At 46.3% G+C, this 19,973-nt stretch overlaps 1 protein-coding gene across 7 annotated transcripts in view; it reads right to left on the reverse strand.

The window, feature by feature from the left end:
- The window catches only part of shank2 (SH3 and multiple ankyrin repeat domains 2), a 310,238-nt gene that overhangs the window by 182,296 nt on the left and 107,969 nt on the right, over window positions 1-19,973 (reverse strand). For all 7 annotated transcript variants that reach the window (XM_031899735.1, XM_031899734.1, XM_031899733.1 and 4 more), the window contains 3 exons: window positions 9,953-10,120; window positions 6,386-6,502; window positions 3,617-3,694 (listed from right to left, as the gene is read on the reverse strand). In XM_031899735.1, the coding sequence (XP_031755595.1) occupies window positions 3,617-3,694; window positions 6,386-6,502; window positions 9,953-10,120 (363 nt within the window). The remainder of the gene's footprint in view (window positions 1-3,616; window positions 3,695-6,385; window positions 6,503-9,952; window positions 10,121-19,973) is intronic.

The following is a 19,973-nucleotide window of genomic DNA, read 5'->3' on the forward strand; positions in this document are numbered from 1 at the left end:
CGTGCATAGAATCCGCACATCCAATTAGTCGCACCAACTTGTACTTTAACCTATTGTTGGAAAGTTGCAGCGATTAGCCGCCGCACCCGCCATTAAAAAACAAAAAAAAAACAAAAAGAAAATTGTCAGTAAACGATCAGCATTGTTTAGTAGCCGCGACAAGTAGCTGCTACTAGTAGCTCCGTGTGTCTTTACCCTAAGGATGAAGTCACACAGAGTTACTTAGTAGCAGCTACTTTTGCACGGCTACTAAACGCAGTAATCCGGAGTTTCTTCCTGCAGGCAACTTTGCACGACTTTGGAAAAAGAAGCGATGCAAAGGGCTTTTCGACGGTGACTCCTATCGTTGCCAGTGCAAAGACTTTTAGGAGCAGTTTGTTGCCCGCAATAGCAGAGATCTATTGCGGGTGACTCAGTTGCTCCATGGGTTCTTACTAATGCAAGTGCAACTTTGGGCCCGTGTTGGTAAATCAATCGCAAGTTGCACTGGCATTATGTCGGCATCCATAGGCTGGTGAATTGCTGGCACGGGGATGCCCAAGGGGCAGAAAATGGGGTTAGTGAGCGACTCAATAGATGCAAGTCAGCTGACTGTGCAGGCAGAGCTACGGCACCCATAGCTTGTGGCTCCCGCTGATCTATATTAGTACGACTTTTAAAATATATGTCAAGCAAAGCACAACAGCTGCTCTGATTTGACATTTCAATGGAGACGTCCTGCGCTCACAATCAAAGGGAACTGCGGCATTTCTGAGCTCTCAGATTGGTGCCCCGGGGAAGGCAACTGCTCCTTTGTTTTTCCACATTGATGAATCCACGTGGACATCTGAAGGGCTGAATCTTGTTAACTGCACTGCACCCAGCCAGGAGGATTTATACGTCTAATAACGGCCGCGGCATTCGAGAAAAAGAGCCGGACGCAGCACAATGTCCACAGTGAAGTATTGTGGTTGCAAACCAGAAAAATAAACTTCTGAACAAGGAGGTGATCCATTGGAGGTTAATGTGCTTGGGTGATTTATACTGCAGTTGCCTTTTGGGAATCCAAAGGGAGGGCAAATGTGTGGCCCCTGAAAAATTACGTTTTAGGTATCAAACGATAAATAACTGGAGTATAAAGCTTGACCAACTACTGACCAACATATAGTGCCCATAGTACCAAAAGGACTGTGGCTGTGGGATAGCAGGTATAGTAGGGAGAGATGGTGCCTATAGTAGCAGTGGGGGGATAATAGCCTCTGGGAAGGGACTGGGGCTGTGGGATAGCAGGTATAGTAGGGAGAGATGGTGCCTATAGTAGCAGTGGGGGGATAATAGCCTCTGGGAAGGGACTGTGGCTGTGGGATAGCAGGTATAGTAGGGAGAGATGGTGCCTATAGTAGCAGTGTGGGGATAATAACCTCTGGGAAGGGACTGGGGCTGTGGGATAGCAGGTATAGTAGGGAGAGATGGTGCCTATAGTAGCAGTGGGATAATAGCCTCTGGGAAGGGACTGGGGCTGTGGGATAGCAGGTATAGTAGGGAGAGATGGTGCCTATAGTAGCAGTGGGGGGATAATAGCCTCTGGGAAGGGACTGGGGCTATGGGATAGCAGGTATAGTAGGGAGAGATGGTGCCTATAGTAGCAGTGGGATAATAGCCTCTGGGAAGGGACTGTGGCTGTGGGATAGCAGGTATAGTAGGGAGAGATGGTGCCTATAGTAGCAGTGGGATAATAGCCTCTGGGAAGGGACTGTGGCTGTGGGATAGCAGGTATAATAGGGAGAGATGGTGCCTATAGTAGCAGTGGGGGGATAATAGCCTCTGGGAAGGGACTGGGGCTGTGGGATAGCAGGTATAGTAGGGAGAGATGGTGCCTATAGTAGCAGTGGGATAATAGCCTCTGGGAAGGGACTGGGGCTGTGGGATAGCAGGTATAGTAGGGAGAGATGGTGCCTATAGTAGCAGTGGGATAATAGCCTCTGGGAAGGGACTGGGGCTGTGGGATAGCAGGTATAGTAGGGAGAGATGGTGCCTATAGTAGCAGTGGGATAATAGCCTCTGGGAAGGGACTGGGGCTGTGGGATAGCAGGTATAGTAGGGAGAGATGGTGCCTATAGTAGCAGTGGGATAATAGCCTCTGGGAAGGGACTGGGGCTGTGGGATAGCAGGTATAGTAGGGAGAGATGGTGCCTATAGTAGCAGTGGGGGGATAATAGCCTCTGGGAAGGGACTGGGGCTGTGGGATAGCAGGTATAGTAGGGAGAGATGGTGCCTATAGTAGCAGTGGGGGGATAATAGCCTCTGGGAAGGGACTGGGGCTGTGGGATAGCAGGTATAGTAGGGAGAGATGGTGCCTATAGTAGCAGTGGGGGATAATAGCCTCTGGGAAGGGACTGGGGCTGTGGGATAGCAGGTATAGTAGGGAGAGATGGTGCCTATCTATCTATGTATCTGTATGCCTTGAGCAGTGAGCTTTCTGTTATTCTGTGTGGGTCGCTGCTCAGAGTAGGAGCAGATCAAGCTAATAGCACAGAATGGACAGCCCTACCTTCAGTAAATAATTGGGCACAGCCACAGCAGAGTATAAATACAAATATTATCCCTGTCCATTGGAAAAAGCTGGGACCCCACATTTTAAGGCGCCAAAGGGAATAAATGTAATGGCGCAGAAAGGAAATACTGTATCCGCGTTACAATTTGTGCAGATAAAATGTGTCACAGCCATCACAGAACCAGAGAGGGGGCTAAGGGTGACACCAAGACAGATGGAAATACAGAGCTAATCAGTGGGTCCCTCGGAGCGGAGACAGAGAGTTACTCAGGCCGGGGAATGAGACAGCCGCCCATCAAGTTTAATCCATCAGCGCTCCATTTGGCCGTAATTTCTTACTGTCAAACCCGAGAGTTACCCCCCCCGCCCATCTTTACTAATGCACTAACCCACTGTAATTCTGCACAAGAGAATTGTTTTAAAAGACAATTTAATCTCTCCCTGAATCAGGACTGCTGGGATCCAATCAACCACCGAAAAGACTGCTTTTCCAGGGAAATTTTTTTTTTTAAAGGTACAGTAACACATGAAACACATGAAATTGAGCTTAACTAAGAAACCAAGCAATTCTCTCCTGGACGTGGTGACTTGAAGCAAGTCCTGTTTTTTAGTGCCAGAATATTTGCTATCAACCCATTGGCTGGCATGAGTGACATCATGCCTTGTATTTACATACGTGTTATGTAAGAGAACAGATCACAGAGTTATTGCATCCAACGTAATAACGTCAGTCAGAACACGTGCTTGAAGGAGCAGTTTACCGTTAAATTAACTTTTAGTATGATTTAGAGAGACCATTTGCAATTGGTCTTCATTTATTATTATTTAGCTTTTTGTTCAGCAGCTCTCCAGTTTGGAATTTCTGGTTGCTAGGGTCCAATTTAACCTAGCAACCAGAAAGTGGTTTGATAAAGAGGCAGGGATAAAAATAGAGGAGGGCCTAAATAGAAAGATAAGTAATAAAAAGTAACAGCCCAGTATAGTTCCATGTTGGGATTGGCCACCTTTAAAAACATGGGGCAGGCTATTATCCTAATGCCCCCCAATAAAGCTCTGTATATAAGACAGAGGCGGTTGCCTTACCTGGAATGGTGATTGGCTGTTGTAGTTCTTTATCTCCTTGTTTGCCCCTCGGAACAGTAAGACCCGGGCGCAGCTGTCCTGTGTCACAGAGAGGGAAAAGCCGTGAGTGAGGAACCGACTCCCAACCAGGTCACAATCTCATCTGCCTTCCTTCCATCTCAATGAGTGAATATTACAGGGGGCCAATCAGCCCGTGGGAAGGCAGCGAGGGCGACTGTAGCGGCTCTGAATGGCTAATGTATCATTAACGCGCCGCGCATGAAAGCACATATTAATCCAGAAACAGCCGTGCAATAACGTGCCAGGGACAGCCGGCGCCGCTCCCAGCTGGTTCTGCCGGAATGGATCTCTGCCGGGCTGGTTTCAGAGGAGAATTTGAATTTTATGGAACAGAAAAGTGTTCTAAATAGAAGTAAAGGGAACATAAAACCTGTTTAAGGGAATAATTCTACTGTCCTTTGGCATACTGGGTGCCCAGCCTATAGATGGCAGGGGCATATCATTGTTTATTAAATATGGTTACTATAAAAGCAGGATAGGTGGGATGCTGGGAGCTGTAGTTCAGTATGCTGTAGGCTGTCTGTGCCTGTTCTGGTGGGTCTAAATAGTTGAATTGGACTATGTTAGCCATTTTCTAATATGGCACATATGGGCTTGGCCCTGTGTTGGCGCCCTTGTTCTAGTTATTAAAGTGGGACTTTCCAATTTTACAGGGTAACAAGGGGGTGGGGCTTAATAGAATTGGGTGAGATTGGGGCATAGCAGGGTCAGTTGGGCAAGGAAAAGGCAAATCAGGGTGCATGCCGAGAGGGTTATGCAGAAGGTTTAACTTGCTGCAAGGTCTGTTGCCCAATGTTGTACTCTCAAGGGGGGAACAGGCGCCACACTATCAGGCAGCTCCTCCCTCTGGTGGGTATAGGGGTACTGCAGTCAGGGGTCCCCAGGAGACAAGAAAGTGCGATTTTTGTTCACTAAGGGGGTGATATTATTGGGAGAGTGGGTGGTGGTTGGGTGCATTTGGGTAGGGTTTTAGAATAATGGGTGTGGCTAAGACTTATCAGGGGTGTGGTCATACATGGGCAACTTGTTTCCATTGGGGCCCCATTCTACTTGTTGGCAGGGCCCTCCCCCCAAGTGGGTCAGGTAACCAATGGGCTAATAATTAAGCCCCCTGGAAATTGAGTGGCTTACTAACTCAGTATTATGGGGCTGTGTGATTCCTGACAGCAGGTACAGGATCCCATTGGTGCTGCTGCGCCTGTGATGCATAAAGCAGTCCCACAAAAATAGAGCAAAACCAATGGGTGACATTTTGTTCCATACTCTTAAACTTTGGGACCTGGGCATTTTCCAGATAAGGGATCTGCTTCCATTATTTGGATTACCATACCTTATAGCTACTAAAACATTACTAAAACCCCACAGCATTGCTTTGCCCCCAATATGGATACATGCACATTAGTGACCATAAAGTACAAGCTCCTGTTTTATTATTACACAGCAGGAAGCTGAATAATGGGATTCTGGATAAGAGACCCCTACTGTACTGTAGCTGGAGGGGCCAAGTCATCTCTTTATACTAAAGCTGCATTTAATTAATATATAGAGTGTTTAGTAACAGGGGTCCCTGGCTGTTTCAGCTGCATTGGTTCTGGGGCCCCTCAAAGCCCACATTCTCCTTACTGTCCATGCCTGCCATACAGGAGAAACTGGGGCAAGTATAGAGGGCCCTCCTGCCCTTGGGAGCCATTAGCAGCCTATGAGATTGGGCTTTGAAGGCAGAACAAAGAAATCTATATTTTGGGACAGTGAATAATGCTTTGTATCAGTGATCCAATAATACTGTACTGCGTCAGGTCCGGCACCGCAAACAGTCTCTGGCCAAAGTCTCATTAAGTAGATCCCACCAATCGCTTTATTTGATGGCTGGGGAATTTCTTCTCTATCATCTGCCGGATTGTGCTGAGCCCACACCTACTGGGCAAGTCCCCCGAGCTCCTCAGTGAGACCTTTCCTGCTTCATTAAAGGAAAACTATCCCTCTGAACAACGTAGGTTTCTATTCATATGTAAAACCCTGCTTCATCTAAATAAACCATTTTTTTATAAAAAATATACTTTCTTATTGGTATGTGCCATTGGGTAACCCTAAATAGAACATTTTAAGCACTATGGGCCGCCCCCTGGGATCATAGGATTCACAGTGCACACAAACAAGCCAGGGCACACATACATGCTAGGCCCCATCAACCAATGAATGGACAAAGTTCTTACTCCCACACTACTTCCTGTTACAGTTAGAGCTGCATTACTTCCTGTCAGCTGATCTCTAAAGGAGCACAAAGCTCATCACAAAATGGTGGCTCAAGGGAAAAGATGTAAAAGGGCAATATTTACTGATATATATATTCTGGTTTGGGGAGATTCTTTAATAGGTCACTTAATATAATATAAACTGTCTGTTGGTTAAATATTCATTCTGGGGGTACAGTTTTCATTTAACTCCACTCTGAATTGAAGGAGCACTCTCATATCCCAGGGGAAGTGTGGATATAAAAAGGAGACATCTGAGCGGAACCTGTAGGCCAAGTATAGGTTTTAAATGGACTTGACTTGATGGAATCATTAGGAACAACATGAAATGGGTTATATAAAGGCATAAGGCACAATGCCACTGGGCCATATAATCACACTCAGTACAACTAGGCCGGTATGGAGGGGAAAGCAATGGGATATTGGCAACAACACCAAATTAAATAGGCTCACCGACCTGATTATACAGGGCGCAGATATGAAGAGCGGTGTTTCCGGACGCATTCTGCGCTCCCATAGTAGCGCCGTAAAACAGCAGGTGTTCCAGATGCTGGAAGTGTCCGTATCGGCAAGCCTGCAGGGGTAGAAGAGTCACATATGGGTCAATATGCTGCCAAACCGGTGTTATACACAATATGAAATACTCCTATGAGAGTAAAGTACAATGATATATATGAATGTACATATGAATTTATACACAGGGCTGGGAGCTGCCATAGTGTTTGCATTAGACAAGCCAGTATGAGGGTATAGCTGCCTGTGTGCCCAGAACATTCCTGATCGATATATTTATATACATGAACGAGGCGCTGTTTCCCAATAGAACACAAAGGCTTATTTTACAGTTTCCTCTTAAAAGGGTTGTTTTTTGTTTTGTTTTGTTTTTTTATAAAGCGCCAACATATCCCGCAGCGCTGTACAATAAGTGGGTTACATACATTGGACATACAGAGTAACATATAAAGCAATCAGTTACCGATACAAGAGGTGAAAAAAAAAAAAAAGGGTTGTTCACCTTTAAATTAACGTTAATATGATGTAGACATTGATATTTGACAGTTTGCAACTGGTCTATCTTCATTTTTTATTTTTTATGTTTTTTCAGTTATTTAGCTTTTTGTTCAGCAGCTCTCCATTTGGTATTTTGGCAGCTATCTGGTTGCTAGGTTCTTATTTACCCTAGCAACCAGGCAGTGGTTTAAACAAGAGATGGGAATATGAATAGGAGGGGGCCTGCATAGAAAGATGAGAAATAAAAAGTAACAATAATAATAGAATTGTAGCCTTACAAAGCAATAGTTTTTGCCTGCCGGGGTCAGTGACCCCCATTTGAAAGTTGGAAAGAGAGAGGCAAATAATTCATAAACTATAAAACATAAATAATGAAAACCAATTGCAAAGTTGCCAGGAATATGGTATTCTATAACATACTAAAAGTTTTATTGCATATTTGGATATGAGTGGGAGCTGCCATACAGCACCCACTCATATAACTGTAGCTTAAGTCATCTCCATACATACAGGATGGCCCTACAGAGAATCCCAGAGATACTATATACAAGAGGGGGTCTTAAAAGACTGTAAAGTATGATTTGTGGGTCTCAAAGGCAGGGGAGACCGCAAGATTTGGGTGGAGAGTGAGCAGGGTTTTAGAGTGTGGTAGGGTTGGATCAAGGTGGTCTTGCACCCAGGATCATTTTGTTTCCATTGGCGTACGATTGTTGCCAGGGACCTCTGCCCAGGGGCCCAAATGAATAAAGGGTTAATTATTAGGGCTCCTTTTTAGGGGGGGGGAGGGCCCTGTACAGTACAACTCATAACAGGGGATTCTTCAGTTACAGAGGTGGGTTCAGGGTTGGCTTTGGCCAACAAGATACTATGAGAATTTCCAACGGGCCCCACAGGCCAACTAGCGGGGGGCAGTCAGCGCTCCCACAAACATTTACATTCAGTGGATTCTCAAGAAATATTGCAGGTTTCATATTTATATATTTTAGATATTTTGAATTCCATAGCACTACTTGTGTGCCCAGCACTGTACATTAAACGCCACGGTTACGAAATAGACATGGGACTCAGGAATATTGATCAATGCTCTGACCATGGCCCCTAGCTGAATTACTACATCAGCCCTGGTGCCTGTATTTCCCACAGTACAGTACATGAAAAGGGTCAGTACAGTAAGGCTAACTGTACGGCTACTGTACAAGCTTTCTCCCAGCAGAGGGCGCCAGAGGCCTTGTGTCTGTTCTGCATGAGAAACCCAAGTTGCTTTTTGTCAGATCGACTCTTAATTCATCATTTAGGAGCAGAAACCCAGCGTAGGAACGATGTGCAACACAAGCCGAGCCGCGTCGGATCAGGCAGGAAGCCCATAAATGTTTCATGAAGGTGTGAAATCAGGCAGCTTTGTCTCATTGCTTTCATAAAAAGAGTTGTTCAACTTTGATTTCACTTTTAGTATGATGTAGAGAATGCTATTCCGAGACCATTTGCAATTGGTCTTCGCTTTTTATTACTGGCACATGTTTAATTATTTTACATTTTGTTAGGCAGCTCTCCAGTTTCGAATGTCAGCAGTTATCTGGTTGCTGAGGTGCAATTTACCTTGGTAACCAGGGAGTGGTTTAAAAGAGTGACTGATATGTGAATAGTATAGGGGCTGAATAGAAAGATAAGTAATAAAAAGTAACAATAACAATAGACTTTTTGGCTGCTGGGGTCAGTGATCCCCATTTGGAAGCTGAAAAGAGGCAGAAGAAGGCGGCAAATAATTCAAAAACTTGGAATTGCCATTCTATAACATAATAAAAGTTAACTAAAAGGTGAACTACCCCTAACTAGGTTTATTTTTAAAGGGGAAGTGCACTCTTTCTTCTAGCAAGGGTTGTATTAATGCTCAGAAGCCTATATGGTCATAATACTCTGCTTTGAATATTTGGGGTTGAATATAGGAGCTGCCATACTGTTTACTATGGCAAACAATGGTGTCCCAACCCTGATATACATATCTGTATCTGAACCAATGGACAACATTGCATGATGGGAAATGCCTTCTTGGCTAATGCTCAGCATTGGTAGGTCCATAATCAGGAATTCCCTCAGAGGCAAAAGGGGAGAGACAGAAGTTACAGGTATTGGGTCTGTGTTTTTTTCCCCAGTGTCCCACCAGCCCAGTCCGACCCTGATTGCAGGGACAGTGCAGTTATATCCCCCTATGTAGGAACAGCTCTAGACCTGACCAGAGGAAAGTCAGGATATGCCTTGTGTACCTGTTGCTCTGTCGGGGCGCTCCTCCTAATACAAATTCATGATATTAGCAGTGTAAAACTGCTAATGGCATGAAAAGTAAAGGAAAAAAATCATTGATGCAAATTGCAAAAGTTCTCAGAAGAGCAGTGTGAGCAATTTCCCCTTTAACCAGCTTCCTGTGAAATAAGCTGAAGGCACGATACCATCCGACATGTTTCTTTACACCCAATGCATAACGAGAGTCAGCAATTAATTATAGATGGAAGATGCTTCTATGAAGTGTATAACATCCCCCCCCCTTTTCTTATAAAGATCCAGCAGAGTTGTTGCCGCATCCCCCTCAGAGCTGACACGAGTAATGGATGGAGCGCAGCGAGGGCCACTTGGCATCACAATTGATTCATATACAATACGAGAGGGCAATTAAAAGCCAATCACACGCATTCCCAACCTGCGGCTCAGATTCCGGGTTTATATTGTGATAAATGGGCCACAGGGAAAAATAAAGACCTGTAATATAGAAAAGCCAAGCTATTATTTCTGGATCGGGAATATAAATGTGGGACCTGCTGCAACTCAGCCTGTGATTGGCTCCCCAGTATAAAGGCCACATACGCCCACGCGTTTGTAACTGCTAATTCGCTAAACAAATGCCTAATGAAAGGAAATGTCATTCGAAGCAGCTTCCCAATATACATTAATTACTCATTCCCATTGGGCTTTACAGTAATACAGCGAAACCGTGCAGCGGCGGCAGCTGCCGGGCACTTACCTGGTGAATCTCCTGCCAGCCGTTCTCATCCTTGCACCCCACCGCCGCGTGTTCGTGAAGCAGCAGCTCGCAGCAGTAAGGGTCCCCTCCGACCATAGCCGTGTGGTACAGCGGGGTCAGACCCCGACTATCCTTGTAATCAGGAGAAGCCCCCAACTCCAGCAGGGTCTATCAAACAAGAGACAGAATTGTGCTTGAGAAGTGATAATGAGGTGCCCATGCCATCACTGCCCAATGCGCCCGTGCCATCACTGCCCAATGTATCCAGGCCATCACTGCCCAATGCGCCCGTGCCATCACTGCCCAATGTATCCATGCCATCAGTACCCAATGTATCCATGCCATCAGTACCCAATGTATCCTTAGATTGTAAGCTCCATTGGGGAAGGGACTGATGGGAATATGATAGGGACCTTAGATTGTAAGCTCACTGGGGCAGGGACTGATGGGAATGTGATAGGGACCTTAGATTGTAAGCTCCCCTGGGGCAGGGGCTGATGGGAATGTGATAGGGACCTTAGATTGTAAGCTCCACTGGGGCAGGGATTGATGGGAATGGGATAGGGACCTTAGATTGTAAGCTCCATTGGGGAAGGGACTGATGGGAATATGACAGGGAACTTAGATTGTAAGCTCCACTGGGGCAGGGACTGATGGGAATGGGATAGGGACCTTAGATTGTAAGCTCACTGGGGCAGGGACTGATGGGAATGTTATAGGGACCTTAGATTTTAAGCTCACTGGGGCAGGGACTGATGGGAATGGGATAGGGACCTTAGATTGTAAGCTCCACTGGGGCAGGGACTGATGGGAATGTGATAGGGACCTTAGATTGTAAGCTCCACTGGGGCAGGGACTGATGGGAATGTGATAGGGACCTTAGATTGTAAGCTCACTGGGGCAGGGACTAATGGGAATGGGATAGGGACCTTAGATTGTAAGCTCCACTGGGGCAGGGACTGATGGGAATGGGATAGGGACCTTAGATTGTAAGCTCACTGGGACAGGAACTGATGGGAATGGGATAGGGACCTTAGATTGTAAGCTTCACTGGGGCAGGGACTGATGGGAATGGGATAGAGACCTCCTTAGATTGTAAGCTCACTGGGACAGGGACTGATGGGAATGTGATAGGGACCTTAGATTGTAAGCTCCACTGGGGCAGGGACTGATGGGAATGGGATAGAGACCTCCATAGATTGTAAGCTCACTGGGCAGGGACTGATGGGAATGTGATCAGATACACCAGAAAATGACTTTTGCCCAACTGACAAACTGAATCTTGGATTTTGAGAATACTTTCTTTTCGGAACACGTTTCTCATTCATTATGGAGAATTCTAGATATTTCACTAGAAGGTTTCTCCTTGAGTCTCCCATTAACTTCCCCCCACACTCCCCCCTCCTATATTAAGGGCAACTCTCCAGCTCTGGGGGAGTGGCTCCAGTCCCAGGAACATTAAGGTCAGTTGGTATCGGGCACCTTGAGTAGCGAGTGGCAAATCTCTGCCAACATCTCAGAGATCTGGCACAGCGCAGCCCTGTGCAACTGCCGCTCAGTTCTCCTTTAATCATTTAATTAACTGACACAAAGGCTAATAATGGCCCTTCAATGCGTGCCCAAACTCCCAGCAGCATTCTGCCCAGCGGGGGGGTTGGCACACAGGTATTTTCATGTTTGCTTCATGTGCAAATGGAATGGAACTTCCCCCAAAAAGTAATTGGGTAGGTACCTAGTATGGGAAACTTGCTTCTGTGTCTCCCACCCTACTGCCTGCCCTCTGGTGATGTCATTCCATGTTTATGATGTCATCATTTTTGTGTATTAGATTAGGTACTGGGTATGTTGCAGGTAAAGCTGCTGAGGGGGGGGCGATCTGGAACTGGGTCAGACCAGGTACCTAAATAGACTTATGTAAATACAATATGTTCTGGGGTATTATACATGGAATTGGCACTGTATTTATCCTGCCGTGTGTTCTGGGGTATTATATATGGAATTGGTACTGTATTTATCCTGCTGTGTGTTCTGGGGTATTATACATGGAATTGGCACTGTATTTATCCTGCCGTGTGTTCTGGGGTATTATACATGGAATTGGCACTGTATTTATCCTGCAGTGTGTTCTGGGGTATTATACATGGAATTGGCACTGTATTTATCCTGCCGTGTGTTCTGGGGTATTATACATGGAATTGGCACTGTATTTATCCTGCCCTGTGTTCTGGGGTATTATACATGGAATTGGCACTGTATTTATCCTGCTGTCTGTTCTGGGGTATTATCCTGCTGTGTGTTCTGGGTCATTATACATGGAAATGGCACTGTATTTATCCTTTCATGTGTTCTGGGGTATTATACATGGAATTGGCACTGTATTTATCCTGTCATGTGTTCTGGGGTATTATACATGGAATTGGCACTGTATTTATCCTGTCATGTGTTCTGGGGTATTATACATGGAATTGGCACTGTATTTATCCTGCCGTGTGTTCTGGGGTATTATACATGGAATTGGCACTGTATTTATCCTGTCATGTGTTCTGGGGTATTATACATGGAATTGGCACTGTATTTATTCTGTCATGTGTTCTGGGGTATACATGGAATTGGCACTGTATTTATCCTGCCGTGTGTTCTGGGGTATTATACATGGAATTGGCACTGTATTTATCCTGTCATGTGTTCTGGGGTATTATACATGGAATTGGCACTGTATTTATCCTGTCATGTGTTCTGGGGTATTATACATGGAATTGGCACTGTATTTATCCTGTCATGTGTTCTGGGGTATTATACATGGAATTGGCACTGTATTTATCCTGTCATGTGTTCTGGGGTATTATACATGGAATTGGCACTGTATTTATCCTGCCGTGTGTTCTGGGGTATTATACATGGAATTGGCACTGTATTTATCCTGCTGTGTGTGTTCTGGGGTATTATACATGGAATTGGCACTGTATTTATCCTGCCGTGTGTTCTGGGGTATTATACATGGAATTGGAACTGTATTTATCCTACTGTCTGTTCTGGGGTATTATCCTGCTGTGTGTTCTGGGTCATTATACATGGAAATGGCACTGTATTTATACTGTCATGTGTTCTGGGGTATTATACATGGAATTGGCACTGTATTTATCCTGTCATGTGTTCTGGGGTATTATACATGGAATTGGCACTGTATTTATCCTGTCATGTGTTCTGGAGTATTATACATGGAATTGGCACTGTATTTATCCTGCCGTGTGTTCTGGGGTATTATACATGGAATTGGAACTGTATTTATCCTACTGTCTGTTCTGGGGTATTATCCTGCTGTGTGTTCTGGGTCATTATACATGGAAATGGCACTGTATTTATACTGTCATGTGTTCTGGGGTATTATACATGGAATTGGCACTGTATTTATCCTGTCATGTGTTCTGGGGTATTATACATGGAATTGGCACTGTATTTATCCTGTCATGTGTTCTGGGGTATTATACATGGAATTGGCACTGTATTTATCCTGTCATGTGTTCTGGGGTATTATACATGGAATTGGCACTGTATTTATCCTGCCGTGTGTTCTGGGTATTATACATGGAATTGGCACTGTATTTATCCTGCTGTGTGTGTTCTGGGGTATTATACATGGAATTGGCACTGTATTTATCCTGCCGTGTGTTCTGGGGTATTATACATGGAATTGGCACTGTATTTATCCTACTGTCTGTTCTGGGGTATTATCCTGCTGTGTGTTCTGGGTCATTATACATGGAAATGGCACTGTATTTATACTGTCATGTGTTCTGGGGTATTATACATGGAATTGGCACTGTATTTATCCTGTCATGTGTTCTGGGGTATTATACATGGAATTGGCACTGTATTTATCCTGCCGTGTGTTCTGGGGTATTATACATGGAATTGGCACTGTATTTATCCTGCTGTGTGTGTTCTGGGGTATTATACATGGAATTGGCACTGTATTTATCCTGCCGTGTGTTCTAGGGTATTATACATGGAATTGGAACTGTATTTATCCTACCGTGTGTTCTGGGGTATTATACATGGAATTGGCACTGTATTTATCCTATCATGTGTTCTGGGGTATTATACATGGAATTGGCACTGTATTTATCCTGCCGTGTGTTCTGGGGTATTATACATGGAATTGGCACTGTATTTATCCTACCGTGTGTTCTGGGGTATTATACATGGAATTGGCACTGTATTTATCCTATCGTGTGTTCTGGGGTATTATACATGGAATTGGCACTGTATTTATCCTGCTGTGTGTTCTGGGGTATTATACATGGAATTGGCACTGTATTTATCCTGCCCTGTGTTCTGGGGTATTATACATGGAATTGGCACTGTATTTATCCTACTGTGTGTTCCGGGGTATTATACATGGAATTGGCATTGTATTTATCCTGCTGTGGGTTCTGGGGTATTATACATGGAATTGGCACTGTATTTATCCTGCCGTGTGTTCTGGGGTATTATACATGGAATTGGCACTGTATTTATCCTACTGTGGGTTCTGGGGTATTATACATGGAATTGGCACTGTATTTATCCTACTGTGGGTTCTGGGGTATTATACATGGAATTGGCACTGTATTTATCCTACTGTGGGTTCTGGGGTATTATACATGGAATTGGCACTGTATTTATCCTACTGTGGGTTCTGGGGTATTATACATGGAATTGGCACTGTATTTATCCTACTGTGGGTTCTGGGGTATTATACATGGAATTGGCACTGTATTTATCCTACTGTGGGTTCTGGGGTATTATACATGGAATTGGCACTGTATTTATCCTACTGTGGGTTCTGGGGTATTATACATGGAATTGGCACTGTATTTATCCTGCTGTGGGTTATGGGGTATTATAGATGGAATTGGCACTGTATTTATCCTGCTGTGGGTTCTAAGGTATTATACATGGAACTGACACAGGATTTTCCCGCCATGGCAGGGCTGCAATCGGAAATCATGGAACCCCATACTAATACGACACCGACATCAGGCCACCAGTTCTAGAGGCCAACTTAGTGGTGGACCAAAAAGTAAAATGGGGCCCTGATAGAGAAAAAATGGCCCTCACAAATACAGTCATGCCCTGGCATAACTAGATGTTACTGAGCCCCATAACAAAATCAATTTAGAGCCCCAAAACATTGGTAAGTTGACCGATTCTACCAAGATATACTGAAATTCATTAATTAAAAATGGCTTTACTGAGCCCCCTACAATCTTGGGCCACTGCAACCACTATAACTGCAACCTTCATATTTATGCCCTTGTGGCCACGTTCCAATTATCATCTATCAAGGAGAATGGGGCCAAAGACGCCATTCGCACACCAAAATCCCAGGAATGATGTCAGGTGGACATCTGCGCAATCGTATCCAATTCCATGAGCATGAATTTTGCCGAATCAAATGCAACTGTGCCAAGCGCAGCATGCCTTGTTAGACACAACAACTGCAATGAAGCTGTAATTCTGGGAAAATACACGCTGCATTGTGGGAAAAAAACATGCCAGTTGTGCACTTTGCTCACAGCACTTTCTCATCTAAATGATCTCTAATATACTGTATGTAATGCATTAATCTCCTTGGGAACAAGATCGGACTGGGATGAGTGAGGCTCTAGATCGGGACTGCAAGCTCATGGGTCCCAACACCCCCCTCTGGGGCTGCCCAAGTCTAGCCCTCCCTTCAAAACTTTTGCCATAATCGGGCATGAGGGCAACGGAGTAGCAACGTGGGTGAGCAGTTGGGGATTGGCTCTGGGTTGGTGGGGCCCACCATTTTTTCTTTCCAGTGTCCCATCGGCCCAGCCCAACCCTGCTTGGGCAAATCGCAGTTTTGGTACTTACTATATCACCCAGAATCCAGGACTATTTAAATAAAACCCTCCTCATTTTGTCTGGCTCACTCTCCCAGTCCTCTATCAAAAGATTAGTTGTGTTTGTAATTCATGTGCCAGAGACACACAGCTCTCTGCTCTCTCCCCTCTCCTGCTTCCCCCTCCCTCAGGAATGCTAAGAACTCCCTCCCCCCCCACTTGGGAATGTGGATCTGAGCCAATCAGCAGAAAGCTGACTCATAGTCTAACTAACTGAGCATGTTCACTTGGTCCCGGTGTCTGTGCGGGAGCGAGGCATTATGGGAACTTTCCTTACACAGCTCAGCATTTTTTCTTCCTGTTTGGCTTCTGATCATCTGAACGGGAGAAATATGGGGAGACTTAAGGGCACTATTGAGACAACTTAAGGTATGCCTGCAGCTTGGGATTAACTCTTTACTAGCCTTTTCTTCTCCTTTAATGTCAATGGTGTTACTAGATGTTACTGGGCCCCAAGTTAACCTATTCTATCAGGATATATTAAAACTGCTCACTATTTAGGCCAAACTAGGACCTCTTCTGGGTAAAATAAGATTTTCACTGTATATTGTGGCTTCACACACACACACACACACACATAGAAGAAGGCGGTAGATGTAGCAGTGCCGGGAGAATAATGTTAAATAATTCACAGGTAAAGAGAGGGAAGAGTCCGGAGCAGACAGGCCTAATTACACCATGTCGGCCATTACTGTTACTAACCCATAATCTAAGTGACACGGACAGGCGACTGCGCGAAGATTCGTTAGGCGCTCATTTTCCTCTCTAATATGCAATCTGTTCTCTCCTTAAAGGTGCGCTAGCAGAAAGGAGCAGCCTGTAATGTAAAATATTCCGAGTCACAGCGGAGCTAATGGAAAGATCTCGCCGCAGGTGACCCAGTAAGATGCCGAAATATGTTGAATTAAATTCAGGCCACGGGAAACCCGGGAGGAATACTCGCTCGGAGAGATGAGACACAGTTTGAAATGCCGAATGATATTGCTACCAGCGTGGGGGTCACAGGAGCCGAGCCCCTGTCTCATTAAAGGGCACAGATAACGAACAACGGGGGCCGGAGACGTGGGACAGAGGGTAAAGGCCAGGGAGGATTGGGATGTCAGCTGGTTTAACCCCTTTTACACAGGGCATTTGCACAACTACTCCCACGGGGTCACGAGGAGGTAGAGGGGTGATGTATGGGGGGTGCAGGGGTTATGTACAAAAGTACTCAACTGCTTGTAGCAGAGTAAGTATCAATACCTGCTATCCCACAGTCCCTTCCCAGAGGCTATTATCCCCCCACTGCTACTATAGGCACCATCTCTCCCTACTATACCTGCTATCCCATAGCCCCAGTCCCTTCCCAGAGGCTATTATCCCCCCACTGCTACTATAGGCACCATCTCTCCCTACTATACCTGCTATCCCACAGCCTCAGTCCCTTCCCAGAGGCTATTATCCCCCCACTGCTACTATAGGCACCATCTCTCCCTACTATACCTGCTATCCCACAGCCCCAGTCCCTTCCCAGAGGCTATTATCCCCCCACTGCTACTATAGGCACCATCTCTCCCTACTATACCTGCTATCCCACAGCCCCAGTCCCTTCCCAGAGGCTATTATCCCCTCACTGCTACTATAGGCACCATCTCTCCCTACTATACCTGCTATCCCACAGCCCCAGTCCCTTCCCAGAGGCTATTATCCCCCCACTGCTACTATAGGCACCATCTCTCCCTACTATACCTGCTATCCCACAGCCCCAGTCCCTTCCCAGAGGCTATTATCCCCCCACTGCTACTATAGGCACCATCTCTCCCCACTATACCTGCTATCCCACAGCCCCAGTCCCTTCCCAGAGGCTATTATCCCACTGCTACTATAGGCACCATCTCTCCCTACTATACCTACTATCCCACAGCCCCAGTCCCTTCCCAGAGGCAATTATCCCCCCACTGCTACTATAGGCACCATCTCTCCCTACTATACCTGCTATCCCACAGCCCCAGTCCCTTCCCAGAGGCTATTATCCCCCCACTGCTACTATAGGCACCATCTCTCCCTACTATACCTGCTATCCCACAGCCCCAGTCCCTTCCCAGAGGCTATTATCCCCCCACTGCTACTATAGGCACCATCTCTCCCTACTATACCTGCTATCCCACAGCCACAGTCCCTTCCCAGAGGCTATTATCCCCCCACTGCTACTATAGGCACCATCTCTCCCTACTATACCTGCTATCCCACAGCCACAGTCCCTTCCCAGAGGCTATTATCCCCCCACTGCTACTATAGGTACCATCTCTCCCTACTATACCTGCTATCCCACAGCCCCAGTCCCTTCCCAGAGGCTATTATCCCCCCACTGCTACTATAGGCACCATCTCTCCCTACTATACCTGCTATCCCACAGCCCCAGTCCCTTCCCAGAGGCTATTATCCCACTGCTACTATAGGCACCATCTCTCCCTACTATACCTGCTATCCCACAGCCCCAGTCCCTTCCCAGAGACTATTATCCCACCACTGCTACTATAGGCACCATCTCTCCCTACTATACCTGCTATCCCACAGCCACAGTCCCTTCCCAGAGGCTATTATCCCCCCCACTGCTACTATAGGCACCATCTCTCCCTACTATACCTGCTATCCCACAGCCCCAGTCCCTTCCCAGAGACTATTATCCCCCCACTGCTACTATAGGCACCATCTCTCCCTACTATACCTGCTATCCCACAGCCACAGTCCCTTCCCAGAGGCTATTATCCCCCCACTGCTACTATAGGCACCATCTCTCCCTACTATCCCACAGCCCCAGTCCCTTCCCAGAGGCTATTATCCCACTGCTACTATAGGCACCATCTCTCCCTACTATACCTGCTATCCTACAGCCCCAGTCCCTTCCCAGAGGTTATTATCCCACCACTGCTACTATAGGCACCATCTCTCTCTACTATACCTGCTATCCCACAGCCCCAGTCCCTTCCCAGAGGCTATTATCCCCCCACTGCTACTATAGGCACCATCTCTCCCTACTATACCTGCTATCCCACAGCCCCAGTCCCTTCCCAGAGGCTATTATCCCACTGCTACTATAGGCACCATCTCTCCCTACTATACCTGCTATCCCACAGCCCCAGTCCCTTCCCAGAGGCTATTATCCCCCCACTGCTACTATAGGCACCATCTCTCCCTACTATACCTGCTATCCCACAGCCACAGTCCCTTCCCAGAGGCTATTATCCCCCCACTGCTACTATAGGCACCATCTCTCCCTACTATCCCACAGCCCCAGTCCCTTCCCAGAGGCTATTATCCCACTGCTACTATAGGCACCATCTCTCCCTACTATACCTGCTATCCTACAGCCCCAGTCCCTTCCCAGAGGTTATTATCCCACCACTGCTACTATAGGCACCATCTCTCCCTACTATACCTGCTATCCCACAGCCCCAGTCCCTTCCCAGAGGCTATTATCCCCCACTGCTACTATAGGCACCATCTCTCCCCTACTATACCTGCTATCCCACAGCCCCAGTCCCTTCCCAGAGGCTATTATCCCACTGCTACTATAGGCACCATCTCTCCCTACTATACCTGCTATCCCACAGCCCCAGTCCCTTCCCAGAGGCTATTATCCCCCCACTGCTACTATAGGCACCATCTCTCCCTACTATACCTGCTATCCCACAGCCCCAGTCCCTTCCCAGAGGCTATTATCCCCCCACTGCTACTATAGGCACCATCTCTCCCTACTATACCTGCTATCCCACAGCCCCAGTCCCTTCCCAGAGGCTATTATCCCACTGCTACTATAGGCACCATCTCTCCCTACTATACCTGCTATCCCACAGCCCCAGTCCCTTCCCAGAGGCTATTATCCCCCCACTGCTACTATAGGCACCATCTCTCCCTACTATACCTGCTATCCCACAGCCACAGTCCCTTCCCAGAGGCTATTATCCCCCCACTGCTACTATAGGCACCATCTCTCCCTACTATACCTGCTATCCCACAGCCACAGTCCCTTCCCAGAGGCTATTATCCCCCCACTGCTTCTATAGGCACCATCTCTCCCTACTATACCTGCTATCCCACAGCCACAGTCCCTTCCCAGAGGCTATTATCCCCCC

Source organism: Xenopus tropicalis, chromosome 4 (genome assembly GCF_000004195.4).
Source record: "Xenopus tropicalis strain Nigerian chromosome 4, UCB_Xtro_10.0, whole genome shotgun sequence".
Classification (NCBI taxonomy): Eukaryota; Metazoa; Chordata; class Amphibia; order Anura; family Pipidae; genus Xenopus; species Xenopus tropicalis.